Genomic DNA, 24,904 nt, shown 5'->3' on the forward strand with positions numbered 1-24,904 from the left:
TTGAGCAAGTATTATAGACAGCGGGGTAAGATGTGGAATGGGATGATTTAAAAATGCACGAAAGCAAAATGTTCCATCGAGACTATTTGTCCGTTTTCTTTTTGCTTCGAGAAATTGTACACAAAGGATAACATCGGGCTATTGTAATAAATGGTGGCAGTATCACTGGGAAAACGAGAGTATAACGTCTACGGAAAAGTATGACTTTTCGATCTTCTCGAAATCGCAAGCTGTCGAACAGAAGCGGTCGACTTTGTTTGGATTGTAATTCATTTTTCTTGTATTATTTTCGATCAGAGATACACTGTTAATCTCGATCGTATCTTTCGACTGTCCCCATCACTCTATCTCTCGTACTTCCTCGCAAACGTCGTATCTGACATACTCCGGAGTCAAGTGAGTGGCCTTTAGCAGCCGATTGACTTTGATCCGTCTGTAGGTACGTTCCTAAGCTCAAGTGATCTGCCCTGAGTGTTCCCATAAAGTAAGGGGAATGCTTCTCGACCCTGCCTGCGGAATTATTAATTTCCTTATGCCTGACTTAGCAGTTCTCTTGTTCGAAAACATTCAAAATTCAACGCGTGCCAATCGATGACAATCAGAATAAGCTTACTCGATGCATTATACACTAAAGGGATCCGGGTTCCATCCAGAACAGATTTCTTGAACTCCCATTCGTAAAATGCAAGAGTTCCAGAGTTCAATTCAAGAGTTACAAGATGGCATATACACATAACATGTTATAAAACTTGAATACTCTTATTTAACCTAAAAGGAACATAGGAAAGAGGAATAAAAATCAGAAAAGGCTTTCGCCTCGCCTTAATACAGGGTACAAATTGACTATAAAATTTTAGAAAGTGTTCATTTGATACTTTTACGGTGGTATCGAACAGTCAGGCTAACAAAATTCGGTCCTGCCTAAAAGCATCGAGTGAGCAGCGCTTGGTCACGGATGAGCAATCGTGTTCTTCAGCTCGCCACTCGTTCTCGCAAATATCCCGCTCGTCTTCCAGGATCGTTTCGACGCCCATTCCAAAAACACCGCGACGCTGAAACGGCTGAATCGATCTTGAACTTAGACTCCCCGCCCTCTTAAATCACAGACGGCTAACGAGGTACGTTCGCTTAAGTTCCCTCAGCCTCGTTTTCTTGCTCGTGCACCGTGTACGTGCCGCGAACCTCGACGGATATTTATTCCGCGATCCCGCATGCCAGTCTCTGATGACTTTGGGGATTCGTGAGTGGAAGCAGCAAGCTGGGTTGGCATCGTTCGGGCGAATCGACGAACCGGAAGCCTCGTGTACCGCGCCGCCATCGACGCTGATCGCGGCTACTTGATTGCCTCGACCCTACATCTCCTGCACGCGAGCCTCCCTTCTTTTTTCACTCTGCTTTCTTCCCTTCCGCACCCTCGACATCGATGACCGTGATTTTTCACCCTCGCGATTAACACGATCACCATTAGGTATGCTATGCGATGAAAACAACCTCGCGCGCTTCAAGTGGAGTGAAAGTATAGTAGTAGTAGTAGTAAAGTTGCTCGAAAATTAAGCCATCATTGGGGTTTCAATTATGTAGAAATGAATGGGAATTTTGACTTTTTCTTTTTGCACGATGATTATGTACATCTTGGAGATTAAGATAAATTTTGTTCAGTTCTGCACGAGTGCAAACGCTATCAATTGTTTTAAAGAAAGCACCTTAGGCCCTGGACTATCGTATCTCTTCGTTAACAGTCTTAGTACTAATTACGATCCTGGCCACCCAGAATCCTGTAAGTGTCTTAGGACAATTTAATCCACACATAGACCCGTGTATGTATCAGGTGTACGATCACGTGTGATCGGTGTTGACATGGATGCAATATGATGTTAAACTTGGTGTCCGAGGCCTACATCGATTGCACCAATGCACCTCCTCCAAGATAGTAGAAAACAGAGTTTGCTGGGTGCGAACATTGTAATTGCCTATCTAGATATGATATGTCACCGATTGAGCGGGGACGGAAATAGCAGGTATAGCCAGTGGAAGGTACCAGCCAGGAACGAAAACATTTGCTGGACTGCAACTTCGATATTCTTTGCTACGACGCGAGTCAAATATTTCCGTGCAGCGTGTACGATGTGTCGAATAAACAATGTATGGATCGGAGTTCGCCTAGACGGATCAGAACTTCGGGTTAGTTTTCCTATCTACGAATAAAAGCTGCTGTGAAAAATACAATCTTCGAGACGAAAGCCTCTGGTCTACGATTCGAATATCCATTACACGTGGCACGAGTGAATATCCTTGTTCAGAGTGTAAAATAGTGAACGAAGAATTAATATTAATGCATAGTGCTACGATGTATTTAAATCAATTATTTTTGGTCTTTCTAGACGTTGTATATAAAAACATTGCTTGTGAGTATCCTATACCTGGACTAAATCACTTGGAATCGTGAACACGAAAGGACTTAGGACATCGTTCGCTATGAACAGAACTCGAGGGCTCGAATGTCGCGTTTAGTGATGCTAATCTATGTTACAGTACAGTGAGTATCAAAAGGGATGACCCATCGTGTAATTCACTCGCGGCATATAGGGTAACTGAGTAGAGTCGTACGAATTTCATAGTTTAAGATCATGTGTCCTACTTATTGCGAATATAATCCTGCCACATGTTTCAATTCTCGTCGCAAAGAGGTGATAGACAATGTAACACGAACTAGGTAGTGATATGATACGTTCATTGATTGTTCGAGGTTTCCGAGTGCGCTTCGCGATACAGTACAGAATACAAAATATATAGAAAACGATCTGGTCTTGATTACGGTGAAAAATAGAACAATCAATCGATACCTATTAGACCTCCAACGAGTATAGAGTTTCCGATACGCTACGAGGTTAAGCTTCAACCTGAACGATTACGACACTGTTTGAAAAAACAGATACCGACTAGACCGTAGATTTAGAATTTTAAATGCAACTTTGCGATTTGTATGTTTCTGATCTATCATTCCACCCTTCAGACTTGCTCGAAGATTACCTACCTGATCTCTGCATGCCTCCAAGTTAAGAAAAACACCCCGAAAATTCAAGTTCAGTAACAATCGTCACAGTTAAACAACAACCAGGCAAACGCTTAATCGGTTTCAACCAATCTATCGTTCTCCAACAATCGAGTGTTATATGTAAACTTTTCGACCCTTGAGCTTTCGTCTTCTGTTACGTAGAAAAAATTCATTTCAAAGATCTCGCTGTAATATCACGGCACCATGTCAGGTAAAACATTACAACCTACAGACTTCTCTGTAAACGAAAAGCGATGGTCGCGTCTACTGGTTAGGTTCATGCGTTGCAACCGAATAAAAAGGACGGCGAATAGGATCTTGCGTTCGATTAACGAAATCTCCAACGAAACTTTCGTCACTTGACGTTCTTGATCATTTTCAGGGGATCCCGCATGTAACGAGCGAAAACCTCCTTCTTGAACGTCTCGAAATGCTTTCTGTTGGCACTGTTCTGTCGCTCGCGCCACGCTGGTCTGCTCTTTCTGGTCTGCAGACCCCAGTGTCCGGTGAACACTGGCGAGAGAACCTTAAATTGATACCCAGCAACGAACATCTCGTACACCTGTACAAAAAGGGGACGTTGTTAATAGAAAAGTCGAAATTTGTGGCTTGGCATTTCTCTGTACAAAAAGTGGACGTTCGATAAATGCCAGGGTTGGAAGCTGTGGAGGCTTATTCGAGAAGAGGTATTTAACGAGAGCCAGGCATCTGAAAGCTCACCCCGTCAATTGCTGTATTTACCACTCATTCTATATAACGAGGAGCATCTGCTAAGCGAGAAACGAAACTTGATCGCACAAGAATAAAGGTATTCTTAATGGATATCCATCAAACAGGCACTTACCAAAGTTCCACTGTAACTTTTATAATTTTTCTATTGTTTTTATAACTAATTATTAGAAAACTAACGTTAAGCTTATGACTTTGATTCGTGGCACCAGCAGCTGGGAAGGGATAAAGTTGTAAACGACCGAACCAAATTCTTTGCAACTCAGCCTCGCGATTTGATGCTTCGCATTTCAAGTTCGAATTTCACAGAGCAGAGATTTCCTCGGTTCGTCTAGCACCCATGCAACACCGTAAACGCACGCCGCTATTTACCTTGCAAATACGCGCCCACGGTTATGCGGGTACCAATAGGACGATTATATCGATCGTTTGGAGGAAAAGAATGTAAAGTAGGGTAATTATGTGTATCTTCTTTGCGAAAGCGAATAAAAAGATTAGGAGAATGATGAATCCGTCTGACTGCGCATACCACGGCCAAAATATGGGAAGAGTCTCTCTTTTATAAACTTGTGAAGGTGCATGGGTTAATAAATGTACGAGGGAAAATCAATTTTTAATAACGTTAGGAGTAAATTACTCGAAACGGTTTAACATGGACCCTAGGTCGAAACGTGAACCTTTGAGATTTACAAAATAAAACGTCCGAAATAAAATCTAATTTTTGGTTGCGGTAAAAAATTACTCTAAAATTCGCGTTTCCTACAACGCGCGTGTGCGCATGATAATAGATCTTTTAGAAAATGTACAAGAAAATGTGTATTTTCCCCGGGTGCAGTGGATGTCTTTTCGGGTTGTTTCCTTCGTGAAATTAAGAACTGCCACATGCGAAAAACGGCGTGGCGAAGTTGGCGAAATTATTTTCCTGCCGTGGTAACCCCCTTTGTGTGTTACGTAAGTTTTTTGCCTGGTAACGCGCAAACCACGAGTGAAGTTTCTGGTAACGCCGCATCGCGTAGATATCCCGGGGATAGTGACATTTCCACGGGAAACACGGTGTTTCCGACGTTGGAACGGCTAGGTGCCGCTAGATGCCAAGGAGGAAGAGAACAAGCACACCGCCTGGCAATCTCGCTCCGCGGTCCGCCAACTGAGACAGGTCAGACAGTCCTAACAGACGGGATCCGGTCTTGCTGTTCCTACAGTCTGGATGGGTCTTCGTGAATAATCGTACGTAACAATGGCGAATCATACATGACAGCTGTACGCAAAGCTGGCAGACAAGCCGTGATTACCAGCCGGAGATAGAGGAACGATTGCGCTTCGACGATTGATCCATCATTGCACAACGCCTTCTGTCGCTGGGCTGTGTTTCAAATTAAATTCCAGGAGACTGCATCGATCGACCGTCTTAAGCCAAATATAATTCGAAAGCTTTATAATAGAATGAGAAACATTGAAAGTCGGAATGGAAGAAAGAGCGGTTGCTTGGAAAAGATAGATTCATGAAAGAGAAAACAACGAGATTCGTGGATGGTACGAGGTTGATTGTAATTAACGCAGAAAAACTACTGCATCTGGTTCGGTGGAAATGCGGCCATGACGCCTATGGCAACATCAGAAGGAACTGATAGATGGCATGTAATCTTCAGTTCCCTATCTCGGGACATACCAGTGAATAATTATACGTAGGTAACACCAGGGAGACAGACTATGACAGCTTCTGTTACGTTGAGTCTGTCGGTTAGGCAACTACTGCGTTAATTATGCTAAAGTCATGAGACAGTAATAATCACCGAATTAACCAGCCCTACACTTTCGTTGGTGGTAAAATTTTGTCCCTTCCTACTGCACTATAAGTTAATTGTGTGTAATTAGATAATGACTTTAATTTCATAGAGCGAGGGTATCTACAAAAATGAAACATGAACAACCGTCAGCGTTAATTATACTCGGACACCTGCCTCGATGCGGGCACTTGGCACGTTGATTAGTAAAACTGAATTGTTCGCGTAACGCGTATTACCCGCGATTATTCGTCTTAATTAGTCAGTGGACGAGAATTAATTCCCTTCGCAGCGTTTCCCGCGGGTCACATTCTTGCGGCAGGGATGTAAAGCATTTCTGGCTCTTGCAACACGAGCCACTCCTCGGGCCGCCAGTTTGTCCCGAGTTTCGAGAGAACACAGATTACATTAAACAACATAACGAGTTGACGTATCTTCCTAATTAGCTGGCACGGACACTTTGCTTTTGTCGAAGAATCCTATTTCCGCGACAAGGGCCATACGAAACAATTACACGAGAACGCAGACAATTACGCGATGGCGGGCGAAACTTTCCTGTACGTTATTATCGAGGTGTGAACAGGTTCCTGAATACATGGAGACGAATGAGGTTAGACTTTATAAAAGCAGTTTTATTTGCATATATTCCACCTAAAATAGACACACACGGATTGTAGCTAAATAAAACATTTTATTTTCGATAGTTGTAGCACTGATTAATTCGTAGACGTATAAATAACCAATAAGTAATTCCTGTTTTGAAAGATGGAGATGTTGCAATAGAGGACTAAGGAACGTAGCCTTGAATAATCCAAATCATTACATCCTTCGACAAGGGAGCTTATCAAGAAGGATTATTCTATAGATTATCAGGAGTTCCACAATTTCCTAACTATGTATAATATCTAGCTTCCCAAGTATAAATAACCATGAATGCCACCGCAGCAAATGTGCGGGATACTTAATCCTAAACAGAGCGAAGGAATCACGTTCGCGTCATAAACCAATTCTGACCATTCCGATTGCGTGTCCTCGAATCTACCAAACTCTGTAACACAATGCACGGAAAAATCTTGTTTCCGTAATCAAACAAGCAACTTTGATTCTCGCGTTGATGTAACGCGGCCAACAAAGCTCGGAGCATCCGAAACTGCGGGCATTGCGGCCAGCAACTGCTGGAAAACTTTTCACAAGCAAACGGAATCATCTGGGAATTTAACGCAACCACGCAAGCCGCATTTTCGCGGTGGTCTGCTCAAACGATAACGCGCGATGTACCAATGTAAATTTACGGAATTTCCGTAAACGTAGCCAGCAATCGTTCTTTCACGAGGCCACGCCGAGCATACTCCATTCTTCGGTTTTGCTTGTTTCTCTGGATTTCTACTCGGCGAATAGGGGATTCGGAACGTTGAAACGTACACAGCCTGGTCTGTGTTTCCACTAATCATTAACCTTCGTAGACTCGTGCACGCACACGTATAGAACACTGACTATTCTGTTTATTTATAGGTACCATCGCGTGTGTACGTGTGCGCACAGAAACGGGCGAGAGGTTATCAAGCGAAACACTGTGAAATTATTTCTGGTCTAAAGGGAAAGCTGGATAACAAACGGAAGGAATTTCGCGTTGCTAAGCTTCGCCCTCAAGAATTAGAAACTCGCTACCTTTCGTTGCCTCGAATTTTCTTGGGAAATTCATTTCGCAACAAACAAAGCCGTTGATTCCCTCGCGAGGAAGAGGAGAACATTCCGCGGAATACGGCGCAATGCGTGAATAATTTCGCGCAAATTTTCTTTGCAATTTTCTTTTAATGTTGCTATTTACTTTATAACGGGTTAGACACCGTTTAGAGAATTCTCAATTGAAAAGTTCGGGCAATCTTTGCCAAATGTCGCAATTTTCCTGTGCTGGTACACGTGGTGGAGAAATACAAGGGAAACGGAACTGGACATCGCAGGTAGGGACGGTTTACGTTGCGTGTACCTTGGGGAAATGTGTTCAGGTTAATTTCACGGTTGGACATCGACGGGGAGGCCACCATCTCTACCGCGGACCATTAAGATCATGACACGCCACGCTACCACCTAATATATTTTATTCGATCCTGGTGTTCCTGGAGAATTTGGGTGATTAAATTTAACGAGGGGATGAAGACATTACCCTCGCGTAGGGGATTATGTGCTCGTTGGTAAACGGGGCTTTAGCGTATCGCTTGAATGAAAATAAGCGACGCCCGCGCCGTATCGACGGCTGCCATCAGCAGAGGGTGATTTTTTTACTCCCCGTGGTCATTCTTTTCGCATGGTAAATTAGTAGCATTTCTAACTCAACATATTGGCATAAAGAAAACACTAAAACATGTACACATGACATTAACGCGGTACAGTTATCTTCAAAAAAACTGCGCAAATACTTTTTCGAGCCAATATAATTCTCAGTTTACTCTACCAACCGCGGTTTTACGAATAACGCGTTTCACGGAAAAAGAACCAGCGGGAACCATTTCGCAATTTCGATTCCAAACGAACTAGGGGAACGCGATTTCGCTCGACTAATCTTCCACTAGATCCCGGAGCACGCGCACGAAAACCGATGTTCCCTTTTCGAAAAATAACGCAGCCCTTCCCATTCGAAATTCGTTGGTGAGACCTGGGGGAAGATCCACGCATTAAGGACATACGTGACGACGCATCCACGGGACCTCGCGGAGTTCGGTAAACAGGCGTCGTTGCATAATTTTTCCAGATAGCAGCAGGCACGTAAAACGAGCCACGGAGTGGGAATCGTTGAGTGAATCTGATAATTGAGCTTTATGCAGTCGCACGTCGGTATAAATCCACGAAAATAAGGCTAATGTAACGCGTCTCCGCTCGTCTTACATTTTCACGGTGGGGCGAAGGTGCGCGAAAGATGATCGAAACGGCGAACATTTCAGAGTTCGGCACAGTGGATGAACATTACCATGAGATTTTAATGCGCGGGATTTACCCGCGCAAACTCTTTTAAAGAGAGATATAAACCAGCGCAGCCGCTTAAATTACTATGCGTTAAACGATGGAGATAGCGAAGCTTTTGCGATGGAGTCGACCGAGAGTGTATTATTACCATCACGGTCGTAAAGTTTATTAAAACAACCGGTATACGGGCTGGCTGAACGTTACGAAGTTTTCGTTCAATGTATTAAATTTTTACGAGACGTTATACGCGAGAGTAATGCGCTTAAATTATTAAGTACCCGCTGGCAAAGGTAATCTATTTTGTAATGGTGTTGGCTGAGAGTAGGGGTATGTATATACGGCAAGCGTGTTCGTCGGAGATTAACGAGCACACAACGAACAATTGGTAATTTATTAAGCTAAAGCGTCGTTCCGACATTAACCTGAGAGCTAAGACATACAGGACGGTGCCTTGTTAATAATTCAGATGCCCTACAATTGACCACTTGCTAATATCCTCCTTTCAGAAATTCTAATTCATGCAGATACAGGTGTGTTAATCGAATAACTTAGGTCGCGAAGAGTATCGATTCGTCACATCCACCGTCTGGCGCACAGCAACACGGACCCGCAACATAGCATCGCGCAAAAGTAGGTTAAAATCGGAGACGGACGGATCGAGTCTTTCGTTTATTAGATCCATGCACTTTAGGAACCTCTTGTCCCTGGAAAAGTTCAACGGAAACGATGTTCTATATCGGAATTGAGTTAATTACAACGTATCGATACCAGCGAGCGCTTAATGAGCAATTTTATCCGGCTAATAAACGGCGGAAACGAAGCGAAAGAAAGAAATATCGGGAATAATGAGATACGCTTCGTCTCGGGGGCGTGGACGGCGAATCGGTGGTGGAACGAGCTCGGTAAACTTTTAATAGAGTCCGTTAATCTTTTCGACAAAATTTAATTCGCATTCGTCGCTGAACGGGGCACGAGCTGTGGAAATAGCTTCGTGCCTCGTTCGCTTTCAATGGACTCGACTAATCGAATCGCGCCATTCAAACCGAACGGCCGTTGCCTGATTGACGACCTCGCACAGAGGTAATCGCTCAATCGAGGAAGACAAGCTAGTCAGGTGAATCGGCGCTATCTTCTTACTATTTGGTTCGAGTCCAAATCTCGAGAAAAATCTCTTCGAAGCATAACCTTAGATGGATTGGTCACGATTCGAGCTTGTTTTTCGATGCATGTAAAATTAATAAATAAGAGACCAATATCTATGATAGCGTCGCAAATATCGGACGGAACTTTCTATACAATTTTATCCGCCTTAAAAGCTCGATCAATAGTCCTATTCGATAGCAAAGTCGTCCCAGAGACAATGGTCTTGAATCAATCGCCCCCGGTAGTTAAGGATCATCGTGTTACGATATCGAGAAATGGCTAAATGAAAATGATAGACCACGTTAGAGGATCCTCAGTCGCCTCGTCAAGAAAGTACAGTTCCCAGGCAGAGGAGCTAGGATCAATTCGATGCGCCGCTGCGATTAGATATCAATCCAATTCGTTCGTGACGTTGATTGCCGAGATCGATAAATACGACAATAATGAATCTCTCGAGGGCGAGTTTATCTGCGGAATTGAATCACGATAGCGAATCAATCACCTCGAACGTGGCACGATAGGGGGATAACGCATCGAGGAAGAGACAGCCCCTGGATATCGGAAACAATTGCCTCTTTAAATTGCTAGTCCAATTAAAAAATACGGTTCGCCAAATCGTTAAAAATTCATCGAAAGGAATCCAGGCCATCATTCGGATGGTACAGCCAAGCTGTTCGACGGCTTAATTAATTGCAAATATTGCGATGCGTTCGATTAAAATTGTGTCCTCTGTCTTTTTTTTTTTTTTTTATTTTTTTTTTGTTTAAAGCTGTTTTGAAAATTGAAACTAAAGTGAACAAGAAGTAAACATTTTGAGACGTAACATTTTGATATTACTTTTACGATTTCAGCTGGTGGGTGACGTTAACGCTAGCGACATCATCTGAAAAGGACAAAACGGAGCAAACGGAAGAGCACGAAGGTCGAGGGAAACCGGCCCGTGCGACGGAAGAATGCCACGACAAAATTGTATTGGATAGAGGAGGGACGTCTCCGCGATGGCAACGTCACCGAGGGCGAGCTCGAGTAGGACGAGATACAAGAGGGTACGGGAAACGAACGATATCCATTCTCATTCCTCCGTGGGGAGTGAATGTTGTGCGAACGAACCGCAGCGAAGACGCGAATACCAATGCACTGGGTACGTAGCTCTCGGTAGGGGTTGGCGTGTTACGCTTGCAACCCCGTACACCGGTTTACATTCGCGCCCGTGTACACGGCGGCTGCACGCCTGTTTTGCACCGCTGTTACCGCGTGCTACGTGGCCCGCGTAGATTTACGTCCGTTTTATTGCCGTCGCTGCGGCATACTTCGTTTTACGGAATACGGGCGAGGGTACGTCGCGCGCGGATTTTCGCCACACGATGGAATTTCGTTATTTCCAACCGGGAAGCCACGAACGGGGTCGTTCCGCGAGCGTCACCGTCATTGGAAAAGTCTGGATGCATTATCCGTGAAAACGCCCCGACGCGTCTCTCCGAACGACTCCGTCACTCTGATTCATCTAGTCGCGATTAAACGTAACGTCGAGCAGCGTTTTGTTACGGGTGTCGGCTGAACAAAATTTAGGTTCTTTTATTCAAACTAAAACCGCCGTACGCTAAAGCGATGTACAATTTTCATGGACAAATCGAATTCGGAATTTACCATATTTCCACGCAACAGAAAAGTTCCGAGAGTTAGTTTGACGTTTAGCCGTGAGAACCGTTAGAAGTTTTCACCGTACATTGTTAACGGGCTCGGAAAATACAGTTTGAAACACGAATTACCCTTCAGGCGAGCGGAGGAACCGTTGAACGCGCGTCCTCGATATGCAAACGTTCGATTAGACGGGCGTGAGATGTATCAAGTTTAAATTGTATAATGCTTGTTTTGTAAAACGAGCCTCCATCGTACGATAACGACAGTAATGATAATATGTAATTCAATTAACGTACCTGGCTGGCACGGGATTTGCCCGTTCGAGTTTCGTACTCCCAAACTATCACGTGTACCTCCCTATTCAGTTACCCCCCTGGTATACATCCGATTCCCACCGACGCATACACCTGTAGCCGCCAGCGGTGTTTTCTATGTACCGTGCAAACATACATTTTTTCATTTCGCCGCTTTCTAATAACGCCCGCCGGATACGTGAATTCTAGTTTGTTCGAATGTTCCTGGCGGCACAAAAAGAGGAGGGAAAAAACACGAAGCGAATAATTAAAAATAAGCTGCTTCGCGATATAAATCCGTTCCTCGAACTTTAATTCGATTCACGCCACTTTTCTCTGGCTGAAATCAAGCTAATAGCTAGTAGGAATCCTGCTACAGACGAAAGAATTAAAAAATTGTGGTTAAGTCATTGTAATAAGATCTTTAGATATAAGAATAAATGTTACGTCCTATCCATACTCTATAAAGTGATATTTTTCGAAAAATGTTTTAACGAATTTAAAAATTTCGAGTGACCGCCCTCTTATAATTTCGTGCAGTTATGAACGAGGTACGATGTTTATATAAGTAGAATATTCAGATTTTAGACTTTGCGGTCTCAGTTGTTTCAGGCTTTCTAGCCTGGCGCGTACCTAACCAGCCCACTTGTGGCTTTCGCGAAAGTTTCTCTTTAACGCGTTCCAAACAAATATCCCTTGGTGCAACACCTTTCATCTGGCTTTTTTTTAGACGTCTCTTTATCGCTCTGGCATAAACGTTGACTGAAATATCATGCGCCTAGTGGTAACATTTACTAAGCCTTTAAAGAATTAACCACTTGTTAGATGAATACATACCTGGGTGTTCCTGGTGTACCCGTAGCCCATGAACCTTTCGTCGTGAGGTGGAACGATATCTCTCGCGACGTAAAAAGGTTCGTAAAGGAATTCAAAATTCGTCACGTCGTGACTGATGTAAACCTTGCCACTCTTCACGTTTCCAAAATATCTATGGTTCGGGGAAGCGTCCAGTGTCCACCTAAAATCAACAAATAAAAATACATTGACCATAAATTATCTGTAATGATAATATATCGAAATACACAAAAATATTTCATATCTCGAGGTCAAAAGATCATGCCTCCGAATAATCTCGAAGAAACCCTACCTGGTAAAATTGGTGGCAAACTGATTGTGGATGAAGACCTTCTGGTGAAAAGGTCTAGCCAGCCCTTTCCTCGCCAGCCTGACCAGCTCCGTTTTATTCTGAGGAAATCTCACGCGCGAGTCCAGCTCGTACGTCGGTATCACGTAGGCGCACTTATCACAGCTATCGGTCCTGAGGAACTCGTCCAGCGCTCCCGTCAAGTTGAAGCTCGGCACAATGTCGACGTCCGTCAGGAACACGTAATCGGACTGACAGTTCTTTCTGGCTAGATTTCTCATATGATTCTGTGGATAGACGTTGCGTATCCGCCAGTTCATCTGCTCGTTCGAAATTCCGTTCATCAGCTCGTTCAACGTTGCTTCCGGTTTGGCACAATCCACCGCTTCTGGCAGCTCGTAGTCGCGCGGCTGCTTCTTTGGCGGTCTGACCCTTGGCACGGCCAAGGAGAAGGTGATTCTTTCCCTAATCGGTTCGTAGCATTTTCTAAGGTACACCAGGTACTTCTGAAGAACCTCGAACTCTTCGTCGCCAGCCACGTAGAGAGCCACCGACATGGGCCCTGTCCAATGATGAGCTGCTTGAACAACTGAGTGCAACTTCTCCACCGAGCTCTGCGTGGCCAAGCATACGCGATACGTTTGCGACAACTCGAGAAAATTACTGCCCACCAAAACGTGATCGAAGGTACGAAACAATCTACGGGCGTCCCATCTACCCAGCTTTATGTTCAGCTTCAAACTGCTCGCGTCAACTACCAGTGGCTGATAATCTTGCGTGATGCAGTCTGACTGCTGTTGCTGTTCCTTGATCAAGGTACCGAGGCTCCACTCTGTTATAGCGTTTATGGCTTCCAAATCTCTGGGCACGTCGTCTGGGATGCAGGTCTCCGACTGCAGTAGCAGGAATGTCAGCAACATGTTCGAAAGCGCCAGGATAACCACGCTGGTCAAACTGAGGTTCCATGGTCGGCATCCCAACTGTAAACAAAAATTCGCATACTTTGTTTCAATGGTATTTGCATAGAAAAACATTTAAAGTGCTAAATTTATGAAATATCTTTGCTTCGTGCTTATTACTCGGAACTTTGTATAATCGTTTCACCGACAAAAATCATATAACGGTTAGTTCATCGTAAAACATCGCGCGAACAAGTTTCACGATAAGAAACCAAGTCCCCCGGCAACAGCGTATTTGGTCTGTCTAAAACAGAGTTGGTTGCTTGTTTTATTGCTCTAATTACCACGTCGTCAGTTTCTTGCTGTCAGAGGCAATGCAAAAATGAAACACCGAACTCTGGTAAACTGTTAGGGGATGTTAGTCTAACTTTAACCGGCTCTACAATTATCGAGATCTTCTTTGCTTTGTTACGGTCATTGGAGAACTAATCCAGTTGTTAATTATACAGACCAATAGTCTCAAACGTTCGCACATATTCTTGATGAATAATGAAACGTCACGTTATACTTCAAAGTGCTCCAGTGTTTCTTTGATAGTGAAGTAGTCTTTGCATGAGAAAATAGAGAGATCTATCGAACAAATGTGTTCCTCGGCAAATTTTCCTTACAAATACACGAAAACTATTCCGTCTAAGGAGAGAACAAAGTTAAGACTCGAAAGTGAATAAAACTACGTTCGCGCTAAACTCGTGTTCAACTGTCTAACTCGATCACCTGCAGTGCGATGAGAATTTGCAAACAATATTACTTCGTTGGTCGTCACCTAGTCTTTCAAACATCGAAACTTGTCTCCGTGACAGAAATAATTCTCCTCCAACGTTTTCTTCCTTTGTTTGACGATATTAGATATCGCGATGAAACTTAAAACAGAAATAGAAATGCATCCGGAAAGCCTTGACCGACTTACGGGAAAGAGCATCGATCGCATTAATATCGCACATAGACACGATTGATCATACTTCCGGTGATTCGAGCCAGTCGATGTCTGTTTCAAAGGAAATGCGTCACAGAAATGTGTACGGACTTCACCGGATCAAAGTTACTTTACAAATGCGTTTGTTTTTTGTAACTTGGGTTACCAGTTGCAATAATCGAAATAAATGTTTAATTACGAGTAAATTAACCCGCAAGTATGGCCTACGTATTCCGAGTTAAACGACTCTGGCAATAAAAATTTCGCGTCTCGGAGGATGATATACAACGAGGTCTGAAATGACTTCTATAAAATTGTATTTCAAGGAAGGAAAACAATAAAACAGAACGCATATAAACCCACAGGGGCCGACGGGTTTAATGAAGTTCTACTATGTAAATAGTGACTTTTCCTTGCGCGGTAAAACTTCATTAGACCTTCGGTCCCGGTGGATTTTACGTTTACCGGTATGAAAAAAGGAGGAAGTAATTAAAACAATTACTGCGTGCAGACAACTACGACGACGTATCAGCGATATTAATGGAGTAATTAAAATGCAGCTTTGAACAAAATTTAATTATCTAAAAATATAGAATATTTTTCCAAAGAACAGTTTCGCGAACAATTAGATTTCTAATTTTTTTTCTTCGTTCCGCTGAAATTAACGCAATGAGAGGCTGTATTAAATAAATTTTCAAACGAGTGTGCAATTTCCGTAGAAACGCAGCAGTTTAATTAAATATTCGAAAGTACTTTTATTTGTACTTATGCATATTCTTATTTCTCGCATGGTGCATAAAGTCGTCAAATAGAACGAACAAAGGTAAATTAAGTAGCTATACAAAGGTGGTGTCGAAGGCTAATATTCCAAAACAAATAAGACCTTAGAGTGTACGCAGCCGATTTGCTATCGAAATAGAGTTCGCAGCTGCATAAATGGCTGAAAAATAAGAATCGCGGCGACGGACCGCGACGCTCGTAATAATAGCGCAATTACGGTGCTAAACGGAAGAAACTGATTGTAGGTATTGTGAAGGAGAGACCAAAGTGCACAGCAGAACTCCCGGCGGAATCCACTGAAATTTCGCTTGAAAACAACAGTTAGAACGATAATGGATCGTACGATTTCCCAAGGCCCGTTAAAGTCGAGCTCGTGTACAAGGTACGCGGCGCCACCTCCACAGCCGGAGTATTTAACTAACAAAATAGTTCACGCCTTTGACAAGATAATCGGAACTTACAATAGCGTCTTTATCGAAACCGCGCGAAACAACGCGTAAATATTACACGAGTAATGGTACTCGCACTATACGATCATATAGACAGTTGGGAACTAAAGAGAATATTTCTGGAAGGAATGCCTCGAATCCTACGATCGCAGATTACAAATGAAAAATGCGAGCAAACGCGAAACTGAAATTATAATTATTAGTAGATTAAAATTCTTAGTAGCGGCTAAACAGCAACGCAGCCGCGTGTGTGTTCAGCCTCTCCACAGGTGTGGAGCGCACTTCACCATTTATAAGTCGCAGTCTCGGTACGTATGCGGTCCTAAGGTAGAAAAAAGAAAGAGGGGAAGAAATGGAGTACTCGGTGCGTCCGTTGCAAGTTGAGATTTTTACAAGCCGAAACTAACCTCCCGTAGAACTGTGCACCGTACTGTAAAACGCGAGGAAATTCCTACCGCCCTTCGTAGTACCTGAAGCTCGAGAGGCGTTTCCGTCGCGTTTACGCAGACGTATTAACTTATTCTGACGCGACGCGGAAAAAAGGGGGATTAGAAGACTGAAAGGAGAAAGGGAGACAGACGTCTCCATATTTAGCTTACCGTATTTATTTGCGTGCTGCGCACCGGAATATTCATTTGCATACTATTAACTGTGACGAGCCATAGGGGTGCTGACCTGTGCTGACGCGTATCGAGTTAACCGTCACGATTTCTACTAAAATACATACCGAGCCGTCAAATAATGAATACTTGTAAACACCTGCGAATAATAACTTTCGAGGGTTTTCACATAAAAATTGTATCTGACAGATTTAATTAAATTTAACGGGTTTAATCAAATTCATCGAATGGAATTTAACGTTTGATCCGGAGAGTACAAAAAAGAAATGATCTTCCTCTACCAAAAGAAATTTGAGATATATTACTGCGCTCCTACTTTTGAGAGAAGACAAGTCACAGAGGCTCCCAAACATTTTCGTTCAAACACATTCGTCTACCGACACGTACCAACATCCTTTAACAAGGTAAACAAGTGGAACGAAAACGTGTGTTCAGTTGAAAGGATAATGTTATCCACCCCCGATCTTCTCCATCTCGAGAACATGGCACCGTAATGAGCTAGGGGGAGGAAGAAACAGGAGAAAGAGCATGATTGATTATGCAAACACGTTGTTATTACTGATTCAGTGTGTCCCGTGTGCGCCCGCGTGTACAACAGCCAGGCAAATGTGTGCACGTTACACAGCTAACCCATTATCAAATTGTGTACTTGGGCTTTCGTTAGGTCACACACGAACCACAGGGGCAGGCTTTGTCGGTATCGAGTGTACGATGCAGGACGAAGGCTTGAAAGCACGATTCGCCATACTTGTTCCTCTCGTATGTTTTCGAGCGGAACTCTATCCTTCCTGTAATCGCGATTCCAGCGTGTAACAAACGGTGCGGAGAATGCGTTTAACGACCCCAAAGCACGGCGTCACGCATCGACTCGCGTCAAATGATTTTTAACGCACCGTTCGACGATGTTTATCCTTTGAAGTCGATCCACGTCGTTAATAAAAAAAAAAGTAGGTGGAGAGGAAATACCAGTTTAATGGAGAGAAATAATTCAGCAATTTTGATACTCAAAAATAGTGACTCTGCCTCAACGTTGATTTAATACTATGCATCGATATCTACGATCTGTCTACAAATAATTCCCCTGTGTTATTTAGCACGGAATCATTTCGTTCGAATGGAAAATATAATCCACTATCGATAGCCTACAGGAGTTCGCGAACAATTAATACTTTCCTCTATTTTCCGTCGCTATATCACACCAACGCGGCAATCAACAACCCGTGCGTGGTGAAGTTAAATTTGCTTGGAAATCGCAGCGGATCGTCCATACGAAAAATTCAACGCGTTTCTCGACGATGAACGCAGACGTCGGCCTTCCTATCGGCAGGCACATTCGCATTGAGTTCGAGCATCCCTTGAAAACCGGTCTCAAAGGTACTGAATAGTTGATGTACACATCGAGTTTTTCATCCCTGACTCGCGATTTACGCGCTAAGACAGGAACGAAGAGAGGCGGATAGATATAACAGAAGGATGGGTTAAAGACCCGTCGCAGACTAGAAAGGGAGGAATACGGCTGCGAAGATCGGAGGCAGGGATAAAGAGTAAATTCCGCCTTTCAATTTTCCTACAGTCCCATTTTACTTCTAGTTCAGTGGCTGGATGCCGGTGCAACGTCGCCGGCAACGTAACTTAGCCCAGAATAAACTGAATACCATTCATTACGGCAACTCTCCCTTCGACCGCCATCATCCCCCAGTTCTTCCAACCTTTCCTGTTTCGCCACACTTCCCATCTTCATCCTTCTGGTTCTCGCGCACAAACGAAGCGTCGAAGGCGTCGGCGGCGGCGCTGAAAAGCTGAGAATTGGAAATTCTTTGAAACTCCCTCCTACCCCTTTCTCGGTCTTTTTCTTTCGCCGCGGCTGAAACGACGTAGCCGCCTCTATGGCCTCGGCCTCTCTCTACTCGAATACACTCGATGAAAGGGGTATTGAGTAGGAGATGCGGTTTGTGATAATAAACGAATCGCAGCCCCCTTCTTCCACGAGAAGATAAGCGAACGTGCGTATCATCGAACTCGCGGGAAACACCTCGGGCTGTAGCGATAGTTCGACGGAGATTTCGCGTCGACCCAACCTACGCCGACGTCGCGACACCACACCGCTAATTGCGAACGGTCGGTTCCGGATATACATAGAAGAAAAAAATAATTACTCGGCTCCGATGAGATCTCGAAAAGGAATTTCTTTTCATAGCTGGGGGTCAGGCATAACTATCGTAATCCGGATAGCACGAAAGCCACTTTTGTCGAGTGGTGAACCGCTGCAATTAAACGACTGCTCTCCCCAACTCTCTCGTTCGTCCCATGGCAGTCGTTTCGCCACGTTTATTTTCTTTTTTTTTTTTTTACCTCGGATTCTTCGTCGCTCCCGCTTCCTTCCTCTTCTTCTTTCGCTTCCTGTTCTTCTTGCGTCTTTACGCGATAATTAGCAGGTCTTCAATTTTCCCCCCCGGTGCACGTATTTGCTTTGCATAACTACCGAGATAATTAAACAAGCCGTGATTCTCAGATCTGCCACGAACAGGCACGCTTGGAACAGGAAGAAGCGAGGAAAAGAAGAAGTCTGGTCGCGAAAACACGCGTCCCCCATCCCCCCGTGCGCAAAACCCCGCGACTACCCTTCTTTCTGTTTTCTGGAAGTGTAAATCGTGTCAAGAGACGTCGCGCGTGCTTTCACGTCGCGTAATTAGCAGAGCTTTGTCGTGCACGGGAACTAAGTAGCGGACAGCGTTCCGCGGAAGAATGCTGAAGAAACAGTTGCCGCGTTTTGTTTCGCATGCTTAAATAGTGCCACGGGAAACGTCGCGTAAACAAGTGTACCTACGTTTGCGAAAGGTAACGCGTTCTTTGTGGAAAACCGAGACACGGGCCAAAGGACATAAGATAACGTGGCTGAATTGTTTGTTAGCTTAGGTAGCTATGTATATAGGAAGTGAGGCGTTCAAAAATGGTGATTGAGCATCTACTTCGCATATTTCTTCAGTGAGCACTTGAACCACTTTTTTTTAGTACTCTACGTATGAAAGTTTGGCAGTGAAGATCCTGGTATTGTTATTTCAACGTGACCAGGTACCAGGTTGATACGAGAAACAAAATATAAAATAAAAACAACTTTTAACTTTGGAGTGAAAAATGAAAAAAATTTAAGCTACACTCATACACGTATAATATAATATGAGCGCTTTTTAATTACTATAACGTCGCAACGTGGAACATATTTCAACGGATATAAAAATACACACTGATCTATCAAAAATAAACGCGTAACATATTTGCGAGCACATTTCGCAATTTTACGGTTAAATAACTGAAAAAACATACACTCAGCCAGTCACGGGAAAACGGTTGAAAATAAATAGTCGTATCGCCCGTCTAATGAAAGGCGTACATAATTAACTCCTCCCCGATGTGGAATTAAGTAAAATGCATCCAATTTAAGAACAGTTGTAGCCAGCTCCTAGTTTCTTGAACTCAATATACGCGAAATTCTTACGTTAACATAGATCGTTAATCCCCATCAACATTAATTTTAATTCGAGCTCGAAGCACGTCGGATATTCCTTTAGGAAATTTTGTCTCTATAAAATTCAACATTTTGTTGACCCATGATAGAGAAAAAAAATAAAACAACGTGCGAACGCAGTACTGTGCGCCGTAAAATGTTCATCGACGGTTTCGTTCGATTAAAAACATTGTGTCAAATTGGTCGAATAGCAAGCGAGCAGCATCGCGGTGAAAATAAACGAATCGCGTGACAGAAGCGTGGAATAGTCAGAGAAAATAATTCAACATGCGCTAGGAACATCAGACGAAGGTAGAGAGGGGTGTAATTCGACGTTATCGATTTGTATATCCGTCGCGTCGACCCCATTCAAAACCCTCGGAAACGATAAAACAATATACCACGGACGCCAGTCGAAAACACTTCGAAAATGTATTGAAAACACTCGAAAATGATTGAAATCAAACAAGTTACCGGACGAACAAGAGAAATTCTATCTATCTATCTACAGCAGCTACCGTTCACCGCCATCGGCGTGCGTATCCGATTGAACGAATCATTTCCGATATACGCACCTGCCGAGAGATACTATCTACGAGGTGGTTAAATTGCACGTATCGGAACTGACAGGGACTCGTCAAACGCTCCGTAATCTCACCACAAACTAACCGGTAGTTTGTCGACGACCAATGGTCGATCATCGATCGTAGACCATCGATCGTAGACCATCGAATTTCGACCAACTCATTTTTGCCAGATCAAGGTAAACTTGAGGTTTCACGGAAGAATTCGATTGGAAGCAAATGGGAGGAAGTTTACTAATTAATTCAAAGCACAGGACTCCCTTTATGGTCTACGAAGTAAAATGTAAAATTCATTGGAAATGAAGATAAAGAAATAGAATCGACAATTTCACGAGGACGTTTCGAAGCGTTAAAAATGCACTTCAATCGTAGAGATTTGTCTAAACGTAGCAGAAAATACGGACACGTTCCATAGAAGCTGTACATATTGAGATACGATATTCTCTTTTCCATGATCACGTGTGACACATCCAATATATCGGATACTTGTGATTTATACGTGGGCGTATCATGCTGCATCGATATTCTCAATAAAGAGTTGTGTTAACAAGAAGACCGATACTACACGCGGATGCATGTTGGATTTAGAAACAGTAGTAGGTATATATATGTATATGTTCGGGTTTCTAAAATTACTCATCGTCTGGATGTATTTACGGGTTCGATAATTGCGCAATTGGTCGCTGAATATCGATGCAAAGAAACGAATGAAAACATTAACCTACGTTCGATATATTCGCAAGGGTAATCGATGAATAAAAAGTTACGAGCAATTTATTTATTTCTCATTGACAATTTCGTTATTAGGCGTTTCAGTGTGTTAAAATATATGCAAGCAACTCAATTAGAGAGGTAAAATGCAGAAGGTTGTTAAATCAGTGGATAATGCTCGGCGTTTAAGGAACTCTATTTATGCACCGCGAGCGATTACTGTGCCGTCGACAATTATTTTGATAGCGAGTCATTAGGTAAGCTGCCATAACCATAATCTGATACGAAACTGCTACGAGCAGTGGAAGTCACGCATGGAGTTACTGGCTGCCACTCTTCCTTCTCGTGGAGGTTTATCGTTTATATTCGTATATATATATACGGATATGTAACGTGTGTAACAATTAGATGGAAACAAATTAACATTCTTATCATTAGTTAAATAGTTTAAACCATTGTCCAAGTGGCTACTAACAAATGGTAGCAACGAAGCAGAAAGATAATTTCCAACCATGGCTCCGTTTCACGTGTCGTGATTCGCGCGAATTTCCATTCTCATCCCCCGTACCGTGCGAACAATTTTCAATCTACCCTTATTGTGTCCGACTCGAGATGACATTTGCGCTTCGTTTCTGGCCGTAATTATGCAGCTGTATCGACGATAGACGACTATTCCGTTTCGCTCTCTGACCACAATAATTGGCATCGAGCATCAGGGACACACTTCGATACTCCTCATCCGTCCATTCATTAAGATCGCTTTCATATATGGCAATCCAGGGATGATTGTTTCCTCGCCCGGAGCGGCTCAATTAACGGCGCCAGGCTGCGCTAACACGTACGCGTATACGTATGAAAAGAGACGAATATGGAGACGGAAAGGGTGTAAGTAAAGAAGGAAGAGAGGAGTGTAGGGCAACGGGGTTGGTTGAAAGGGAGAGAGAGAAAGACAAGATAATTCTCATTGTTCAGCAGTGGACGCCCTCGAGGCGTCCGCCACTTCAAAGCCATTCGGCTCTCCGTAGCTCTCATCGAACCAGAGTCCGGCAGTTAATGAACTGCCCTTCGGCGTTGCAATGTACGTACGTACTGGTTGTCTAGGAACCCGGCCAAGTGCTGGGGAGAGACCTATTATCCATTTACATAAAGAGCCACAACGAGCCAGCTAAGGGTTTACGGTGCTCACTTAACCCATGAGAATTTTCGAGACCTCGGTTGGATTAATAGTATCTAGATTGGAGGAGAGCAACATTTTTTATGAAAAGGGGTGGCAGGATCAAACACGTGAATATATTTTCCGTTGCACAAGCTGGTCCTCGAGGCCACCATTTTGAATGCATGTATCAGCAGCGAGGATATAAGTAAGTAAATCTATACGTGTATGGATATATGTGTATGTATATAACGTGTCTTTTAGCTTGAAAGGTTGCCAGCCCGTGTACCACGACGAAACGTCGATAAAACCTTGATACCGACGCTAACACTTATCAATCTCGAAAGCCTTTCTCACCAACGTACCTCCAAATTTATCGTAACGCCACGTGTAAAACTCATTGAAAAAAAGTTTGCATTAGATCCGCTACTTTCGTCACGGACACCGTCACAAGAGGATCTAAAAGAAGAGACCTGAAAAGTGGAACCATGGAGGGGACTAAGCAACAAGGTCACGCAGAGAGGGTGCGAAGATACGAAGCCACGTGAGCGCAGTGACATCGTTCACCTTACGACCCCCAAGTGGCGACATCTCGCACGCGATGGTCGTTCGCTCGGCGACCGATGCACGACAACATTCAGCCACAAGTTCACCCCCGTGAAATAGTTACGTATCGACGATCGATTTCGCGCAACGACGATAACGAATAAATTACGAATCGTTTAAAGGCTCTGAAACGTCACTCACCTGAACCATTGATGTGTATTGACACGCGAGACAGACCTCCCCTCTTGGCGGCAGTCTGATGGCGAAATCAGTCTGTGCCAACCTCTGTCGTTGGCCTCGCACCCCGTACATTCAACATATCAAACCGCGCACAACACACCTGCACCCACGTGAGCACCGTTTGCGTCACTGTCACGACCACGCCCACGAGGTACGGGACCGTTTCTTATAACCGGGGACGATGCCTCGTGAGAACAAAAAAATGCGCGCGTTTGTTTACGCCTATGCCGAAACGGTGACAGTCTACGCGAGCGCGCGCAGCCATCGTCAGAGGCGCCACGGGCGCGTTCTCCGGCACGCATGTGCGGCTGTTGGGAATCGATTATTTCCAACGCTCTTCTACGGTCAATCTTAATCCGTCCGCGATAAATTTACTCGAGATACGTTGCTAATTTCTGCATACCAGCTCCAGCGCAGTCGGTTGCGTTTTGAGTACTTCGGATTTCTTACGAGTATGCCAACTTCCGCGCCCGCGTCCAGAGCCACCTTGTGCAGGTGCGCAGCTTGTACACCGCTCTGGAGGTTTAATCGACTATGGGATATTAATCGCTTGAATCTTGACATTTTTTTAATGTTCGAGTATTTACTATATCAGTCACGTCTCCAAACATTCATCGCACAATACGGATCACGTGTGAACGAATCTCCAAAATGAATACTTCCATGGAACTCCTCGTTTCGATTATCCTTCGAGCCAAGCCGACTCCGCTGAAACGTCTAGCCAACGAGTGGCGTGGCATTTAAAGCGGCGGTTAACAGTGGACAGGTGTTATCGTATTTACACGAAACACCGGTTCCGAGGTATCCTTAAGATAACGCGTTAAAACTAGAACTCGATAACAACACTCCGCCACACGGAAATTAAATAGCCGCAGCGGAATCCAACTTTCTGACAGTAGCTGCCCGCTGCATTCGCGCAGTTCGCTAAAAATTTCGCGAGATTATTACCGGAGATAATTAGCCAAGTTCAGTTTTAACGGCAGACCGTTTCGGGAAGGAACGCGATTCGCACGAGTTCAAAATTGTTTTTATAATAACAGAAGATACGCGCGCTTGTTTACCTATTCATGGGAGCGCTCGCGATACACGGGGAAGGGGAGTGGAATGGAAGAAGTGTTCGCAGTTCTTGATCCCTCCCCTAGCCCTCGAAATTCTTTCTCCGCGGATAATCCGGCGGATGATCGCGGATAAAAACGATCCTCGTCGGTTACGTCCGCTTCGCTGAGCCTCGCCGCGACTCAGAGTACCTGGCAGAGAGCTAGCCAGGCCGCGAGATGTCAAAAAGCGTTGAATAATTTCTGAATTCACCGAGACTGGATGGCAGGTCTATGCATTCCCTGGTGTGCCGTACGCTCGAGTTGTCCGTGCGTACGTAAAAGTGTGCGTAGTCGTGCCTGGTCAAATGTATAATACAACCCGTAGGAGTAACTGGAAGCACCCCGACGACCACACGAGTTTGCCAGAAGGATTCCAAGATAACATTCGAATGAATAAGTCACCTCGATGGAATTAAGTTTAAATGTTTCATCGGTCGCCTCATCTCCCGGGTGCTACGGTGTAATTTATTTACAAAAGCCTGGCGTAGCGGCAACCATAGCAAGGATCCCCAACACTCTTGGAATCTCTACTTTATCTAACGGTAAGGATTCAAGAGTCCTTTCATTCGAGTCGCAATAGACCATTCGTCTTCGTAG

At 44.0% G+C, this 24,904-nt stretch overlaps 1 protein-coding gene across 1 annotated transcript; it reads right to left on the reverse strand.

Moving 5' to 3' along the window:
- Positions 1–2,352: 2,352 nt before the first annotated feature.
- LOC128885305 (beta-1,4-glucuronyltransferase 1) lies at positions 2,353–23,447 on the reverse strand. The gene is made up of 4 exons (XM_054139286.1): positions 23,172–23,447; positions 12,754–13,730; positions 12,444–12,624; positions 2,353–3,617 (listed from the first exon to the last, which is right to left on the reverse strand). Exons 1-4 carry the CDS (start codon positions 23,280–23,282, stop codon positions 3,411–3,413), a joined length of 1,476 nt encoding a protein of 491 aa, XP_053995261.1. The 5' UTR covers positions 23,283–23,447; the 3' UTR covers positions 2,353–3,410.
- Positions 23,448–24,904: the final 1,457 nt, after the last annotated feature.

This window comes from Hylaeus anthracinus, unplaced genomic scaffold (genome assembly GCF_026225885.1).
Source record: "Hylaeus anthracinus isolate JK02 unplaced genomic scaffold, UHH_iyHylAnth1.0_haploid 11981, whole genome shotgun sequence".
Lineage (NCBI taxonomy): Eukaryota > Metazoa > Arthropoda > Insecta > Hymenoptera > Colletidae > Hylaeus > Hylaeus anthracinus.

Excerpts from the sequence above, each read along its gene's own strand:
- LOC128885305 (XM_054139286.1), bottom strand. The coding sequence starts at position 23,282 with ATGTACGGGGTGCGAGGCCAACGACAGAGGTTGGCACAGACTGATTTC. Across the intron at positions 13,731-23,171 it reads AATACACATCAATGGTTCAG|TTGGGATGCCGACCATGGAA; the intron begins GTGAGTGACGTT and ends TTTTGTTTACAG. Across the intron at positions 12,625-12,753 it reads TTTGCCACCAATTTTACCAG|GTGGACACTGGACGCTTCCC; the intron begins GTAGGGTTTCTT and ends TGTTGATTTTAG.